Genomic DNA, 19,055 nt, shown 5'->3' with positions numbered 1-19,055 from the left:
TTTTATGAAAAGAAAAATCAATATAAGATACTGAATAAATGGATTAATGATTTAATGAAAATAACATACCCAAAAATATATGTAGCTCTGAAAAAAGAAAAGGGAAATCTGACCATAGACACATTAAATGCATGACGGAATGACAGATTTACAGGTCCAGTAGTAGTGACAAGGCAAAGTTTTCAGTATGCAGAACTGAAAATTTTAATTTGCCAAACAATTTCTATTAACAAACAATTATTTTAAGACAACATGGCTTTCATGACCAGATAAGACAGTCTGTGAGTGAGCTGCGCCCTTTCACTGTGAAAGACCTTCAAAGTTGGGCTCAGTACAGGCTGGTAGAGCAGTTTGTCTGTTCAACAGTTTATCCATGATGCCAATTTCAGCATCCCGCCTTTCAACCTCCTCTTGAGGTGTCCAAGACATGTCATGTTGGAGTTTGTATGCACCAAGGAACTTGTGAGGGCAACTAGGACCCCATTCCTGTAAGAGATTAAATAAATTAGCTGTTAAATATTTTATTTTAACACAACTATTTGTTTTCTGGTGGTCTTTTCTATATTTTGTTTTAATTAATGAACTACTAGTTGGCGCCATCCAGTTTAGATTGACCTCACTTCTCACTCATGTCAACTGATGAGACCCAGACACTCATAATGTGGCAATCAACTCACCTGTGGAGACAGAATGGAGAAGTACCGCTGTCCGGATTCACGCATGTAAAGATAATACATGTTTCCTGGTTTCTTCACAACATTGCATGCAGCATGGTGAAGCTCAGCATCTTTCTTGGCATCTTCTAAAACCTAAAGTGCAAACACAAAATGATTTAACCATTACTTATTTGTCACTTGTTAGATTTTTATCACAGATATTTAAACGTTAAAGGAATAGTTCACCTAAAAATGAAAATTAGCTTAAAATGAATCTCCCTCAGGCCACCCAAGATGTATATGGCTTTGTTTCTTAATGGGAACGGAGTTGGAGAAATGTAGCATTACTTTGTAATGAATGGGTGCCGTCAGAATAAGATAAATACACAACAGTAAACCACAATCACTTGTGAAGTAAAAAAAAGCATGTTTGCGAGAAATAAATTCATCAAGATGTTTTTAACTTCAAAACTGGAATCGTGGATTATTTGAAGATTGTTTTTATTAACTGCATTCTCATTCTGACGGCACTTATTAAATGCAGAGGATCCACTTGTGAGCGAGTGATGTAATGCTACATTTCTGCAAATCTGTTCTGGTGAAAAAAGAAACACCTAAATATTGAAAAAAAAAAACACTTTTGATGAACTATTCCTTTAAGTCTAGGGACATTTGCGGTACTGCTGTAAAACAAAATGAGCATTTGAGTGACAGTTCAATCTCACCTTTCTTGCTTGCTCCTGAAGATATCTTATCTGGTCAGCAATTACTGTAAGTTTATTGCAAGCATTGGCTCTAATAAAGTCATCTCCCTAAAATTCCCAAAAGAAATAAATAAATCCATGATAAAAAAAAAATAACTATATCAATATCAGTAAAGTAATTAGCTAAAGTATCACTACCTTCTGTACTTGCTGTGCCAGAGCAACTACATCCATGGGATCCCCAACACGGTTAGTCTGGTAGGGGCTCACCAGTGCCATTCCACTCGGGTTTCTGCTGGTCTCCACCAAAGTTACTATAATATTAACATTGTTGACATGTAAAATAGTTGCACAGCACAGAGATGATTTTAGTGGCAGATTCCACTCCAAAATGCATGTTAAATCATGCTCATCTTCCAAAATTATTATTATAGAGAAGGAGATAGTCAACAGTTATGTTGTTTCTGCTCGATTTGGGATGATCACATCCATGTGACACCGAGAATCATCTAAGACAACGGGGTGTCTAACTTAATTAACATACAGAGCACAGCTGTTACAACAGAAGCAACTTCTTTTACATTAAGAGTAGTAAATTGTAACTGTATAAAAGGTTTTTAGAGTTTAAGATATTAACTCTGTTGAACCCAAGGTAGTACATATACTTTGTCAATGTTATTCATCCTTACTGAGATCTTCAACATCCTCATTTTTTCTTAAAGTATACTACACCATTGCCATAATAAGAGAAATTCAAATAAGATATTAATATATATATATATATATATATATATATATATATATATATATATATATATATATATATATATATATATATATATAATAAGATAAATACTCGTTACATAGTAAGAAAAAAGACATCTACGCTGATATCAGGCTCCTTTATTCTTATTCGGAGGTCACTGTAGCCATATGGATCCAAACCATGTGGATCAGCACCTGGAGACGACCTCTACAGCCCTGAATGTCAACTAGAAGAGCCCCAGACACAGATCCCCTGATTGCATGATGACTGATTGCACAGACACTATTGGAAAAGAGCTGAACTGGATGATGACATCACTGAATCATCAATGAACTGACTTTAATTGGAAAAATGACTCTGTGTCACTGTCCTCCAGCATTAATGACAAACTTTTTTCCTGTTTGACAATGTAAAGCTGCTTTGACACAATCAGTATTGTATAAAGCACTCTCTCTCTCTTTCTTTATATATATATTTATATATATATATATATATATATATATATATATATATATATATATACAACCCGAATTCCGGAAAAGTTGGGACGTTTTTTAAATTTTAATAAAATGAAAACTAAAGGAATTTCAAATCACATGAGCCAATATTTTATTCACAATAGAACATAGATAACGTAGCAAATGTTTAAACTGAGAAATTTTACACTTTTATCCACTTAATTAGCTCATTTAAAATTTAATGCCTGCTACAGGTCTCAAAAAAGTTGGCACGGGGGCAACAAATGGCTAAAAAAGCAGGCAGTTTTGAAAAGATTCAGCTGGGAGAACATCTAGTGATTAATTAAGTTAATTGATATCAGGTCTGTAACATGATTAGCTATAAAAGCTTTGTCTTAGAGAAGCAGAGTCTCTCAGAAGTAAAGATGGGCAGAGGCTCTCCAATCTGTGAAAGACTGCGTAAAAAAAATTGTGGAAAACTTTAAAAACAATGTTCCTCAATGTCAAATTGCAAAGGCTTTGCAAATCTCATCATCTACAGTGCATAACATCATCAAAAGATTCAGAGAAAATGGAGAAATCTCTGTGCGTAAGGGACAAGGCCGGAGACCTTTATTGGATGCCCGTGGTCTTCGGGCTCTCATACGACACTGCATCACTCATCGGCATGATTGTGTCAATGACATTACTAAATGGGCCCAGGAATACTTTCAGAAACCACTGTCGGTAAACACAATCCGCCGTGCCATCAGCAGATGCCAACTAAAGCTCTATCATGCAAAAAGGAAGCCATATGTGAACATGGTCCAGAAGCGCCGTCGTGTCCTGTGGGCCAAGGCTCATTTAAAATGGACTATTTCAAAGTGGAATAGTGTTTTATGGTCGACGAGTCCAAATTTGACATTCTTGTTGGAAATCACGGACGCCGTGTCCTCCAGGCTAAAGAGGAGGGAGACCTTCCAGCATGTTATCAGCGTTCAGTTCAAAAGCCAGCATCTCTGATGGTATGGGGGTGCATAAGTGCATACGGTATGGGCAGCTTGCATGTTTTGGAAGGCTCTGTGAATGCTGAAAGGTATATAAAGGTTTTAGAGCAACATATGCTTCCCTCCAAACAACGTCTATTTCAGGGAAGGCCTTGTTTATTTCAGCAGGACAATGCAAAACCACATACTGCAGCTATAACAACAGCATGGCTTCGTCGTAGAGGAGTCCGGGTGCTAACCTGGCCTGCCTGCAGTCCAGATCTTTCACCTATAGAGAACATTTGGCGCATCATTAAACGAAAAATACGTCAAAGACGACCACGAACTCTTCAGCAGCTGGAAATCTATATAAGGCAAGAATGGGACCAAATTCCAACAGCAAAACTCCAGCAACTCATAGCCTCAATGCCCAGACGTCTTCACACTGTTTTGAAAAGAAAAGGAGATGCTACACCATGGTAAACATGCCCCGTCCCAACTATTTTGAGACCTGTAGCAGAAATCAAAATTGAAATGAGCTCATTTTGTGCATTAAATTGTAAACTTTCTCAGTTTAAACATTTGCTATGTTATCTATGTTCTATTGTGAATAAAATATTGGCTCATGTGATTTGAAAGTCTTTTAGTTTTCATTTTATTAAAATTTAAAAAACGTCCCAACTTTTCCGGAATTCGGGTTGTATATATATATATATGTGTGTGTGTGTGTGTGTTATACATTATATTATATATACATACACACACACGCATATATATATATATATATATATATATATATATATATATACACATACATACATACACTGCACTGATCTGAGATCCCACAGTAATTCTTCAAGAAACTACAGAGAATTTTGTAAAGGTTGTTATTTAACAGGTTGGATAACCTCTTAAGAGTGAAAGTAAGCGCCTCTGGAGGTGCAGAGTAGATCTACGTGGTGTTAAGGTTTATTTATTTATTTATTAAAGATTGTTTTAAAATTAAAATAAAGGCAAATTATAACTTCTGAACATGTGAGTGCTGGTAGCTTAGTACCACTGACTATAATGGCAATAATGGGACATTTCATAACATTACAAAAATATTATCAACTTATAACAAGCATATATTTTGTCACTGATAATACAATGGATCTAAAACATTTAACCACTGTTTTGATCATTACTATGGTGCGGTGGAATGACTGACTCGACCAATTCAATAAAACAGAAAACCTAAACTAAAAATAATTTCTGAGTTTACCGTTGAAGGCACTGTCTTACCCGTGGTGGTTTTGTTGGGTTGTTGTGGTAGACAGATTGTTTTGTCCATTCTGTAATTAAACTTCCCGTCGCGCTCAGCAAATTAACACGAGACTTCTCACAGGAGTCACAAAACAAAACACGGAGGAGGAGTTTGGTTTCTGGGGTCCTACTGTGTTTAATGAATCGAGTAGTAGTCGTGATAGTTGCCTGTGTACAAATACCTATATTTTTGTCATATAATACTTTACACACATATTTAATGAGTGTTTAAACTATAGCGTGGGTTTCTAAAATAATGCTTTTGAACAACACAATGTATATTAATATTTATTATATCGATAACTCAAATACAAAGCGATCATGCATGTTTAGCGGTAGCCTTTCTGTCCTATTATGTAGATTGCAGAAAATGTAGTAAATATGAGTTTTCTGCAGTTATGTAAGATTTAAGTTTGAAATTATGAAACCAAAAAACTGCCCGATAGTCCGTGCATTTGTTTTGCACTAAAAATATTGATTCATATTATTGAATTATGCAAGAAGTTGCACACAACAACAACAGTACATCCAGGTTATGTATTTATATGGAAAAAGTCTGCGAAATGTAACTTTTAGTAAAACTTAAAAATAACCTTATAAAGCATAATTTGTAATGAGGGAAAGATCACAGGTAATTTATATATTATTTATTTTTGTGAAATTGAACATTCAGTAAAACTTAACAATAACTAATAATAATTAATTACATTAGGTTAAATGATGCTTACCAGACCAATATCAAGAATACTACATTTTATTATATGAGAACGTATACAAACTGCTGAACTTTTAAGAGGTAAATTATGTTTCCTAATGACTTAATAAAGGTCACTGTAGTGTTAGCCAGCTTTTTTTATTCCCGGCAAATGAATATAAGGTAAAATTTTACAATAAGGTTCCATCAGTTAATGTTATTTAGCCTATAATAACTAACAGAAACAAACAATGAATACATTTATTACAGCATCTATTCATCTTTGTTAATCTTAATGAAAATACAGTTGTTCATTCATGTTAATTCACAGTGCATTATCTAATGTTAAAAAGCACAACTTTTGATTTTAATAAAGCATTATTAAATGTTGAAATTCACATTAAGATTACATGCTGTGGAATTATTGTTCATGCTTAGTTCATGTTAATTAAAGTAGTAAACTAATGAACCTTATAGTAAAGTGTTACCGAATACAAAAATAGAAATAGACACTACTTATATTCTGGATTAAAAATAATAATAATAATAATAATAATAAAAGTCAAAGAAAAAATAAAAGAGCAAAAACTAAAATTGCCAACTCAATTCTGTTTCTGTAGGTCTATATAATTTATGCATTTTCAACTAAAACTATAGAGTATTAATACTTTCTAGTTTTAGTTGAAAATGCGTCACTCAAACCTTTTAAATCCGTGACTAGACCACAGTGGCTCTCAGCTCGCCCAGGGCAGGCTTTCACACAGTCCTGGAGCTCCACCCTCTCCAAAGACTTTCGGACATTCTCCAAAACCGAGTCATACCTCACAGGCCTCCAGTCTCCGAGATGTGGATCTCACTGTCCTTGATATCAATCCTCTCCAGTGTCCATTTCACCTTGTGTGACACTCAAGCCAATGGAATATTTGAGCCGTACGATCTGCTTTTTGATAACGCGGTGGAGGCGTATTATAAGCAGGACTGGTTGGCTGTGATCCTGAACATGGAAAGGGCTTTACGGAATAAAGCAGCGTTGCGTAAAATCCAGACGCACTGCCGCTTATCCTGCGCGAATCACACCGCTTTCGGGGACACTTTCCCAGGTGTGGGTGTCCCGATCCCAGGAACCGGGGCCGTGGAGGATTTAGCGTTTTTCCAGAGGATTCTCAAACGGGCCGATTGTGTGGATGCATGTGAACGCGAGAAAATGGGACCACCGACACTCCATAAAGTTAGTGAGACTATAGAGCTGGAGTTCAAGAAGAGGACGCCTTACAATTACCTGCAAGTAGCTTACTTTAAGGTAAAGAAGAGGCCAGAAAAATGCATGCAAAATTGTTTATAAAAACGCAAAGGCTTTTTTTTTTTTAGTAAACTGGCATGGGGATAAAATCAGTGCATAGCATAATGCTTTTCAGAAGAAGCTTTTTGTAAACAAAGATTATCAAGTTATCAATACATTCTATCACTGCATAAAAGTGCATCAGATACATTTGATCAGATTTTGTACACGCCATTTATGCATTTTCACTGAATGGTTAACCGTTTAAGAAGCTCTTCCACGTTTCCCCAACCCCCCTAAACTCGCATCACTGTGCCACGTCTTTAGGTGGAGCCTTGCAGAGTTTTAGAACTGCCGAGGGGCTTTAAAATACCACTGCCTTGAAAACTGATGGTTTAAATGAGATATACATCCTCAGACCACTAGGAATAATGAAAAAGCATCGTTGTTGTATTAAAAAAAAAAAAAAAACTATAGTATCAACAAGTATGAACAGCAAAGTTATCACACATTTCAGGGATTTCTTCAATGACAACAGCACTACTTTAATGATAGTCATTAATTTAACATATCATTTTTCTTTTATGCTCACCAAGGCATTTATTTGATAAAAAATACAGTAAAACAGAAGTAATGTGCAATATTATTATTATTATTATTAATTTTTACTAATGTTGAAAACAGTTGTGCTGAATTCTAGAATATGACTTTTAATCTGATTATTTATGTTTTTATTTATTTGGAAGTTTTATTTATATTCTAGGACCAATTCTGTCGCTAAAGTATAACTTGGGAAGCATGAGTGTTTTCTAACCAATATTTCTTTGCACTTACAGATAAACAAGCTTGACAAGGCAGTGGCAGCAGCAAATACATTTTTCATAGCAAACCCTGACCACGTAGAGATGAAACAGAATTTAGAGTACTACATGATGATGGCCGGGGTGCAAGAGACAGATTTCAAGGACCTGGAGGAGAGACCGCACATGGTACGAACAATGTTTATTAATCTGAATACGTCTAGAATTTGTCCATACAATCTTACCGCCTTATAAAATATTTATAATTGCTGATTTCCAGGCTGAATTTTTAGAGGGCAAGATTCATTACAGTGCAGAAGATTTTGCCCCAGCCATTGAGCATTTTGAAGCTGCTGTTGAAGAATATTTCACTGCTTATGAAGAATGCAGAGTTCTTTGCGAAGGAGCCTTCGATTATGATGGTTACAACTACATGGAGTACAACGCCGATCTCTTTCAATCTATGACAGGCACGTGGTATTCTGATGCTTTTGATTTAATAAATACCAATTAGTGCATAACACCAAGTGGTGCAATTATTTTGAAATATACAGTAATGGTATTTGTAGTTCTGTTACACTAAATGTTTTATAAATATGGATTTATTATTATTATTATTATTTGAGGGATTCATGTCTATGTTTGCATTGATCACAGATCATTACCTTCACGTTCTGAACTGCAAACAGAACTGCGCTGTGGATCTGGCATCCACCGCTGGAAGAGAGAAGCCTTTTGAAGATTTCCTCCCATCGCACTTTAACTACCTTCAGTTCTCATACTATAACAGTACGATACACTCATCATCAGCAGAAGCATATTCAGGACCAGACTTCTGTGTTGTCATTGTTGACTAAAACCAAAACCAATATTGCTTTACTGCTGTCTATATCGTTTTTTTATTTTATTTTTTATTTTTTCAGTTTTAGTTATTTTAGTACGTCAAATTAAAGTAAATTAAAATTAGAAATGTTGTCTTGGAAATTAGCTTAAATAAAATGTTTACTTTTTTATATATATTATTTCAGTTACGTATATTTTATTACCTTTTTTATAGTTTTAGTTTTAGTTAACTATCCTTATTTCAGTTACTGAAATAAATCTGCAATAAAATAAAATATTAGATAGAAAAGCATAAACAAAATACGTTTTTTTTTCCCCTTCAGTTAAAGTTTCTTCCGTTTCAAATAACGAAAATGTTTTGTTATGGAATTCATTTTCGTTAAATATAATACCCCTGGTTTCAGTTACTGAAATAAATCTACAGTGAAACAAAATATTAGATAGAAAAGCATAAACAAAATAAGTTTAATTTTTATATAAATATATATATATATATATATATATATATATATATATATATATATATATTTCAGTTAATGTTAATTTTATTTCAAATAACGAAAATGTTTTGTTATGGTTTTCATTTTAGTTAACTATAATAACACTGGTTTCAGTAGTTGAAATAAATCTACAATAAAATTTAATATTAGATAAAAAAGCATACATTTGAAAAACTTCATTTGAAAAACAAAAAATGAAATTAGAAATCTTGCCTTTGCAACTAACAGAAATAAGTTGAAGTACTGAAAGTACAAAATTAATAACACTGAAAAATACTAAATATCAATATAAAAAGTGAATTACAAATATTAACAAATATTTTAGTTGTATATAAATAATGCTAAAGTAACACTGCAAGATTTATCAGATTATATATGAGTATATATATTTATTATTTTATTTGTGTGTATATTTTAGTAGTATATTTAGGTACATTAAAGTTTGCACAGCAGGTAGATATTTTGGGGTGTTGCTAATAAAGTCTGCAGAATGTTTTAAATGCATAGTGTATTATTTATATCTGAGTTCATTTTTAAAGGTTTAATCTCTTGCTCTCCCAGGTGAGAAATACGAGCAGGCCATTGAGTGTGCTAAAACATACCTGCTCTTCCACCCTGCGGATGCGGTTATGGCTCAGAACCTGGCGTACTACTCAGCTGTGCTGGGAGACGACAAAGCCGTCAACATTACAGCCAGAGAGGTGCCGTCCACACGTGCCACTGATGCACAAGCATGCTTTTGATCTACAGCACATTTGTAATGTCAGTTAATTAAAACATTATTAATTGATTTCCAATGGAAATACATGATGCAACATGGTGCATGCTTTGAGTGCAGACTTCAGATTCATTTTGAACAATATATATATATTATTATTATTTTTTTTTTTCGTTGCAGGTTGTTAAGCAGCACATTACGAGGTCTTTGCTGGAAAAAGAGCTTCTTTACTTTGGCTATGAGATGTTTGGTAAAACTTTTGTTGATCCAGTAAGTGTATTAATATGTGCTATGATACCCATATTTATTATAAACATAGTTATAATAAAATCTCATTCTGTCCCAGGACACATGGACCCCTGAGGACATCATACCTAAGAAACTAAGAGACAAACAAAAGTAAGTATACCTTTGTTGCATGTGATTTATTTACACAAAAGTTAAACTGACCTGATGTTGGTTTCCTCTGTGCACGCAGGGCGGACAAAGAAACAGCTGCGAGGATTACAGAGGAGATCAGTAACCTTATGAAAGAGATCGAGACACTTGTAGAAGAGAAGAGTAAAGACTCATCAGACCTGGTCAAGTTGGTGAAAGATGGTAAGACTTAAAATAAAATTCAACATATGTGAAGGGATAAGCAAGTTACAAGACCTGGTCCTGCAACTGGTGCTTTTTCAGATATCAATCCAGCCCCTACTCCAGAAACTGCCAACAAACTCCCGGAAACCCTGACATCCTCATCTCTGAACGGTTCACAGCGGATCGTCCTGGATGGTGTAATCACATCAGACGAGTGTCAGGAGCTTCATCGCCTCTCAAGTGTATGCTTAACATTTCTTTCTATTTCCCAGAAGAGTAGACAAAAAGATAATTTTGTATTTTTCTGCAGTCAACTAAATATTTATATTTTCTATGACCTAAATCTCGCAGGAAGCAGCTATTCAAGATGCTTTTAAAGCAACACCCTCCCCTCAGTCGGCGAGTGAGATGTTTCAGGATATTATGGTTCTCAAAGCTCTACAGGTGACACCTACGTTACTAAAGGGTTTAAAATATCCTCTTGAATTCAATGAAATCATGAAACTAATATTTGCACCATGTTCTAATCAGTTAAAGGAACATGCAACACTTTGTCAATTGTTTAGTTTCTATTTTTGTTGATAAACTACTGTTTAAAATCCTTGTATGCTCACCAAGGCTGCACTTTTTATTTCATAAAAAGTAAAGTAATATTTTTACATTAATATCAAATTATTTTTCCTATTTGAATATATTTTAAAATGTAATTCATTCCTGTGATGCAAAGCTGAATTTTCAGCATCATTACTCCAGTCTGATGTCACATGATCTTCAGAAATCATTTTTAATATGCTGATTTGCTGCTCAAGAAACATTTCTGATTATTATCAGTTGAAAACAGATGTGCTGCTTTATTTTTTTCTTATTTCAGGATTCTTGAATCCTGAATAGAAAATACAAAAGGACAGCTTTTATTTGAAATAGAAATATGTTGTAACATTATACAGTAAATCTCTTTTCTTTCACTTTAAATCAATTGAATGTGTCCCTGCTGAATAGAAGTATTAATTACCTAAAAAAATCTTACTGACCCAAACTTTTGAACTGAATTAAATGTATAAAAAACATAATGAAAATTAAAGATGCTTTATTGCCCCTTAAGAGTTCATGGAATCGTTCTATTAAAAGATTATTTATATGGGAAAAAGATTCTTTACATTTTTAAAATGGACTCCAAACTAAGGAAAAAAAAAGAAGACCTATTCACTAAAAAGTTATTTGAAGAACGAAAAATGGTTCTTCTCTGGCATTGCTGTGAAAACAACCTTTAGGAACCTTTATTTTTTTCAGTATATGAAAATAATATCCTTTATGGTATTAGGCAGATTTAAATTGAGGAGACTCTGTATTGCAAATACAAATGTGATGCTCTTTGATTTTTCTGGAAACATGTTGACTTTCTTTACAGGTATATTGTATTTTAATTCATCACTTAAAAGCTTTTTTTTTCCTTATACCTTGGTCAGGAGGGTCTGGTTCCCTTGAAGAGTGCACGTTTGTTGTCCGACCTCAGTGAGAAAATTCAAAAGATTCTGGAATCCAACTTTGGTCTGGAATCGCCTCTGTATTACTCTAGCTCAAACCTGGTCTGCCGATCTGCCATCGGTAAACTCTTTTTTTTTAGAGAAATACACATTATTTTTGCATCTTGGACACAGATCTATTTAGTTCGTAAACAAGCTTATGTTGGTCTCTCTTTCAATCCAGAGAAACAGGAGGAGCGCACAGACTGTCTGCTCATCTCAGAGCTCAACGGCTGTATCAAAGATCCATCAGCATACAGCGATCAAGGCTACAGGTTTGCCACTTGAGGAACCAGTCTAGCATCATGGTTATTTAGTTTATAGTGTTTTCACTAATACATTCTTTTTGTTGCTTTGTAGTGCCATTTTGTACCTCAATGACAACTTTGAAGGAGGAGATTTCATCTTCACTGAGTCAGATGGCAAAACTGTCTCTGTAAGATTTCTAAATGTTTTGCATTATTTTTATTCAGACTATTGAGCTGTGTAGAGGAGTAACTAACTAAGTAAAATAAGTAATGCTATTAACATGAAATTACATATTTCAGTAATCTAACTACTAAAAAAATGTGTAGTTTTAGCCAGGATTTAACTAGCTATCTAACTAATCAAACACTATACCTTGGAATATGCCTTCACTGTTAAGTAGCATTGGAAAGTCTGATTTATTTTAGCAAATCAGTTTTTCAAACAGTTCATTTCAATGAACCAGTTCAAAAAAGAGATTCATGTATGTTTGCTTTCTGTATTTAAATACATATTTTATTATTTATCCTTATTTTACTGGTTCCTGTAAACTGAGTCAAATATGGTTTTATCTACTTTAATCGCACTGTTGCTTGACAAACTACAATTTCAAGGTAGCTTCCCCAGCAATGCTAGTGAGTTATTTTAGACTTGGTCGACGTCAATGCAGCAGCTTGTTAACTGTGTTGATAAAATGTGCTGTTTTCTAAGAGAGATATTATTTGACTCTACCCTCTCTTCAGTCTGTAGTGAAGCCTCGGTGTGGTAGAGTCGTGGGATTCAGAGCTGGACAGGAGACCCTTCATGGAGTGATGGCAGTAACCAAAGGCCAGAGGTGTGCTGTAGTGCTTCGGTTCACTCTGGATCCTCTTCACAATGAGAAGGCAAGTATGACTTTCAGTGCAGTTTTGTTAATGGTAAAATAAAGCAACAGGATTAATTGAAGATTTAAACAGGAAAACTAAGACTTTCATGGGGTCTGTTGCCGTGTTGTTGTTGTTAACTAAGACTATTAAAAATATTTAGTTAATTTAGAAATAAAGCTGAAATAAAATTAATATAAATAATAAATATTGAATTAAACAAACTTAAACTGTAAAACTTAAATGGAAATTAGAAATGTGGCATTTGCAACTAATTGAAATAAAATAAGTTGATGTACAAAATTACTAAATCTAAATAAATAAATAAAAATTAAATAGAAACATTAAAACAAATAATAAAGATACTAGAACTTAAAACTAAAATTTAAATTTTAAATATTTAAAATATTGAATAAAGAACAAACAACATTAGAAATGTGGCCTTTACAACAAACTGAAATGAAATAAGTTGAAGAACAAAAATTTCTAAAATGAAATGAATAATCAAGCAAAATAAATATTAATACTAATAAAAATGACAAAAGCACATAACAAAATTACTTAAACTTAAAACTAAGAGTTAAATAAAAACTGAAAATATAAAAATAAAAGCCAATTCCAAGTATAAAAATAATAAAAAAGATCCTATAATAGTATATAAATAATAGGCTACTAAACTGGCACAGATCGGTTTTCTCTTAAGTTGTAGTTGTTAAAAGTTCCCTCTTTGTCTAACCTTGTTGCACTTTGTTGTGTCTACAGGAACGTTTACAGGCTGAAGAACTTCTGAAAAAGTTTTCCAGCCCACTTGAAGCTGATGTCCAGAAAACAGAAATGAACAGTGAAGCGAAACCCTCTGAACCTGAAGGAACAGTTTCTACTAAGACAACTGAAAAAGACACCGTAAAGACAAGCACATCTGCAGAACAACCTACCAAAGCTACAGAGGATGAGAAAACTGACAGCAAAGTGGTGAAGAAAAGTGAAAAACCAAAGGCAAAAACATCAAAAAAGCCAGCAAAAAAAGAAACCCAAACAAAAGCTAAAGCAGACAAAACAAAGAGCAAAGAGTCAGACAAAACAAAAACCACAACAGCTGAGAAAAAGAAATCAAAAACAGCTAACAAGACAAAACCTGTAACATCAGACAAAAAGAAGAAAACAAGCAAACCAACTGTTAAAAATACTGTAGATGACAAGAAAACCAAGCCAACGACCACAGAACCTAAAGACTCTACAGCTGAAAATCACAAGGTTGAGTTATGAGCCTCATGCAGACTAGCTTCTGTGTTTTATTCTTTCTTTATTTTTTAATAAGTGATGGAGGACTGCTGATGGATCGTGTTTTTGTAAAAAAAAAACTCATGAATATGAAACCGTATCACAGGGGAGCAGACTTGACAATCAAGTTGACTTGTATTTTCTCTTTTGCCTAAATTGTAAGAATTTAATTCAAACTATTCTTGTCTCAGGAACTGAAATACAGTTGTAACATTTTGTGCTCCTTGATGGCAGCTTTCAGAGATTACATTTGCCACTTTGCATTCCAACAATTACTAAATAAAAGCGACATGTTTTTAAATTATAACAATGCAGTATATTTTTATTGAGTCTTGCAGAACTCACAGACATGATGCTGAGATGTTGTGGGATGTGGTCATGATGTGCTCGTTTTCCCTTCTTAAATATAATTCATTTAATTTTTTCCCCACCCATTTCATTATCCATAAATTCTGTTTTCTACATAGAACAGTGACTTGGCAAGGGATTTAGTTCATGCACTACCGTAACACTGCAGTAGGTGGCAGCATGGTTCTGAGCGTCTGTTTTACACATTTTCTGAAATGACTCCAAGTTGTTCCCACCACCACCTGTTTGAGGTGTGTGTATATATATATATATATATATACACACACACACACATATTTGTTCTCCTTTATGCCTGGTACAGGCAATTTTCTGGACAACTGCATCTGCAATTATATTCAAAGCTGTCTTTAGGACACCTAGAATTACTTCTTAAAGAGTCTCCTCTTCCATCTGCTTTACAAAGTAATTTACTGCTGCAAATAGATAGATAGAGTCCTTTAATTAATAGATAGAGTCCTTTAATTAACTTACTGAAAAAAAAAACCTTTTTGGAAGGACATCAGATTATCTCGGTGCAGTAATCATGCATTATTATTAATATACATTATTAGACAATCCATTCTGTAAAAAAGTTAAAATGGTACCTGCTTTAAAAACAACCGCAAAGATCACTTTTTAAACAGCTATTAGAGATACTGTGAATGTGAAAGGTGAACTGTGGCAGCTGCAATGAGACCCCTCGTGTGTCTTTACCTCCCCTTGTTAGCAGCACAAACAGTTCTTCTTGTGTGCCTCTCACTGCTGAGGAGTGGGCAGAACTAGCCATGAGCAGAATGCCAGGGACTAATGGGTACAATGACTCTTACAGTCAAAATGTTACTTGAAGGGCCTGTTACACTGGGTGCAAAGTATATTTAAGCACAGTATCAATAACCTTTTTTTTTTTAACCAACTTTAACCAAGGGTGTTCTACAAACAAACAAACAACAAAAAAACTATGTTTAATTTAATTTTAGACATCAAATAATACCTGTAAAAAAATATATATTATTATTTTTTTTTTGTACTTAATAAAATTATTATTGGAGTAAGTCTTTCTACCACATAATCCATTGTCTTGCTGTTTCATTGTCAATACACAAAAAATATTTCATAATTTAAGTTATCACAACTTTAATTCAACATTAGAATAAAAATAATGCATTGTTACAATTTAAAAAGTAAGTGTTCATGTTTGCTTTAACTTTAGTTTAGCTATAAATTATCTCAACAAATTCCAAGATGTTGTATCTAATCGCAACATCATTTTCCAAGGAATTTGTGAATGAAAATGGTTCCAATCTATTCATCAAAAGAATCCTGAAAAAATTATCACAAGTTGCAAAAAATATTAAGCAGCAAAGAAACAAAAATAAAAACACTGATAATAATTCAGCATATTAGAATGATTTCATGTGAAGGATCATGTGACACTGAAGACTAAAACGGTGATGCTGAAAATTCAGCTTCACAGGAATACAGGAACAATCACAGAATAATTACAGGAATATTAAAGTATTTTAAAGTATATTAAAATAGAAAACTGATATTTTAAATTGCAATAATATTTAGCAATTTTTTTTTTTATTAAAAAATGCAGCCTTAATGAGCATAAGATAATTATTTAAAAAACAGCAAAAATCTGCAGTAATAGTACAAAAGATCAGCATACAAGATCAGTACAGAATATATATATGTATATATATATATATATATATATATATATATATATATATATATATTTCTATTTATTTATATTACCTGTACACATAAGTACATTTCATTTGCCTTTTCGCATTTGTATGTTTATTTTGTCGCAGCATATTTATATCTCTTTACATTTTATTTTTTATTCCTTAATTTTATTACTATGCGTCTTGCAATTTATGTGCTCTACACAAAATATACACAACTAAGTATGCTTTAAGGAAAGGGACTAAATAGCAAAATACCACTTTAGTACATCATCGGCAGTGTTCTTCTAATCCTTTGAGGAGAAAGTCTTGTTGGTAGGTTTGTTGGCAGTGATTAAAGACAGCAAGGGAAACCACCCTGAAAATGGCAAAAAGCCATTAGCAATGACCACACACTCCTGACTTCATGCTAATATGTTATAAAATATACTTAGGAGTCTACAGTGTTGTGATTGCTGGTGTTCGGATGCCTGGTGCAGACCTTTACTGTTACCACACATCCATTGTCTTTTGTTTGAGCTGATGAGATGTAAAACAAATGCAAAATAATTCAGAGTTCAATGGTAGTGTCTTTGGAAGCAGTTTCTGTAGTGTTGTATGTTTTCTTTTTTCATCTTCTCACCCCACACATGTCCATCTGACCCTTACATGAGGACATTGACTTGTGTGCATAATTAGCATCGTTGTTGGCCAGTTCAAATTGTGACGTATATCACTTTCCAGTTAAATGTTTGATTTATTTGTGTTTTGATGTTCATGGAGAAACTGTCACATGAAGTTTGTTTGCATGTTTGATGGCGCATTCTCTGTCCTTTTCTCGGGCATGTGTCATCGCTGTATGCTGTCTTTGTGTGGGGCTACCCGCCATGTCACACAAACTCAGGGAGACACAGACCACATTGTCTGCCTCAGGGATTGTGTTGTATGTGGCTGGCTATTGTTAGGATAGAAACGAAAAGCAAAGCCTTAACACTGTGACTGACTGGCATAAGATACAGTATTACATGTATATATGCCTTTAATTTAGAAGTTATCCGTGGTTCGTACCAAGCGGTATGAAACATGCTCTGTTGTGTCCTTACAAGATCTTTTGTATTACTCCATTATCAGACGTTAATAATGGCAATCACCCCTGAGCCTTATGGGACACAGAGGGGCAAATTCACTAAACAACCTGTGTCTCATTCACTAACACGGATGTGCAGTACTACATGTTTTTATATGCATAATTAGGATGGTGGGATTGGATATTTTTTTTGTTAGGTTTAACGTTCTTGTATTCAAAAATGGATTGAGTGTACAGTACTATATATATATATATATATATATATATATATATATATATATATATATATATATATATATAAGTATATGTGTGTGTGTGTGTATAAGATGACAAAAAAGAACACATTTACTAAAATTCTAACTATAATTAAAATAAGCAAAATATAAAATAAAAACTACTTCAACACCGTAGTATCTTTATGACACTAAAATAACAATAACATGTATTTAAAATTAATTTAAATTTCAGGTCAACTTATTCACACTCAATTCACGTTGACATGATACTTATGGAAAGTCCCTCTAAACCAGGGGTTGGCAACCTACGGCACGCGTGCCAACAGTGGCACGCAGAGGGATAATCGCTGGCACGCAAGCAATAAGGAAAACTATAATGACGAACAGTTTGATGTAATAACTTCTCATAGTCACACAGCCTGTTAGGAGCTACAAATACTATTAAAGTGTGAGAATTAACTTGCATGGATGCACGTGCAAACACTGCACATACTAGGTGCTTCAGATCAAAGCCTCGGTCTAACAGCACTCGTCAATGTCAAAATGACTGAGATGGCCAATCAGATCAAAGTAGGCGGGGTTTACTGTTCACAGAAGCAGAGCGCGAAGCGTCAGTTTAACGTTAAAGAGAGTGAGGTAAGATGAAGCTGCAAATCAATTAACATTAGTCAACTTTTAATAATACGTTTTACCATAGAAATGTTAAATGACCTAAAGCTATATCCAGTGATGAAAAATTTTCTGAAATATGGCCATTTTGAGAGAAAGAAAGTGGGGGGGGGGGGGGGGGGGGTTAATTGTCTCTCTGCAGACAATGAAGCGATTTTGCCCCTTTGTTGTTGAGAAATATAATGTAGCGATTCAGTATCGCTTAATAAAAGTAGCGTGACAACACTCATAGGTTTATGAGCTTCTGAATGCTACTTTTTGCACAGCACGATCTCAGATCTCTGTGTGCGAGTGGTGTGTGTGTGTGTGTGTGTGTCTGTGTGTGCACGTTCATCAATTAAAGCAGTGCATTAACGTTGATTAAACGTTAAACTTTTTTTTATCGTATAATAAAAAATTGTGTATGTACCGTTTAAATACAGAATTATATCGGGGTGGGGGGGGGGGGGGGGCTGTGCACACTTGGCACAGTGGTTAACCATAAAAATAAGAAATGGCACGTCATGCCGAAAAGGTTGCTGATCCCTGCTCTAAACTGTACGAAATTCAACAGTCAAAAATTTTACTTTAAAAGGGGATGAATTTAATGTTTACTTAGCTAAAATACCATTAGTATGCTAATAAAAGCACCATTGCTAAAAATATCAAACCTACAATTATTTAAAAATAGAAACAACAACAAGAAGTTGACATCCCTAATCAACTTGTTGGATAACTCGTCAGCTGTCATGATTCATCCCTATTTGATAACCACCTAAAATTAATCTTACCAAGTGCTAAATGAACAGAAATAGTATTTGAATCAAATATTTAAATTTCTATGTAAATAATGCTTATTAACGCAAAGTGTAGTCACACC

The 19,055-nt window shown here is 33.9% G+C and overlaps 2 protein-coding genes across 2 annotated transcripts; one reads left to right on the top strand and one right to left on the bottom strand.

Annotated features, from left to right (window-relative positions):
- Positions 1-186: 186 nt before the first annotated feature.
- Positions 187-4,986, bottom strand: LOC132119672 (uncharacterized protein C1orf50 homolog). The gene is made up of 5 exons (XM_059529832.1): positions 4,834-4,986; positions 1,559-1,674; positions 1,382-1,468; positions 678-809; positions 187-486 (listed from the first exon to the last, which is right to left on the bottom strand). Exons 1-5 carry the CDS (start codon positions 4,880-4,882, stop codon positions 301-303), a joined length of 570 nt encoding a protein of 189 aa, XP_059385815.1. The 5' UTR covers positions 4,883-4,986; the 3' UTR covers positions 187-300.
- A 1,352-nt stretch (positions 4,987-6,338) lies between these two features.
- LOC132119670 (prolyl 3-hydroxylase 1-like) lies at positions 6,339-14,487 on the top strand. The gene is made up of 15 exons (XM_059529829.1): positions 6,339-6,848; positions 7,664-7,816; positions 7,908-8,097; positions 8,285-8,416; positions 9,532-9,671; positions 9,869-9,958; positions 10,035-10,087; positions 10,167-10,288; positions 10,370-10,512; positions 10,622-10,714; positions 11,737-11,875; positions 11,978-12,068; positions 12,154-12,229; positions 12,783-12,923; positions 13,665-14,487. Exons 1-15 carry the CDS (start codon positions 6,393-6,395, stop codon positions 14,166-14,168), a joined length of 2,523 nt encoding a protein of 840 aa, XP_059385812.1. The 5' UTR covers positions 6,339-6,392; the 3' UTR covers positions 14,169-14,487.
- The last annotated feature ends 4,568 nt before the right edge of the window (positions 14,488-19,055 follow it).

Source organism: Carassius carassius, chromosome 38 (assembly GCF_963082965.1).
Source record: "Carassius carassius chromosome 38, fCarCar2.1, whole genome shotgun sequence".
Classification (NCBI taxonomy): Eukaryota; Metazoa; Chordata; class Actinopteri; order Cypriniformes; family Cyprinidae; genus Carassius; species Carassius carassius.
The sequence above is the reverse complement of the archived record's forward strand: the minus strand, read 5'-3'. Positions and strand labels throughout refer to the sequence as shown.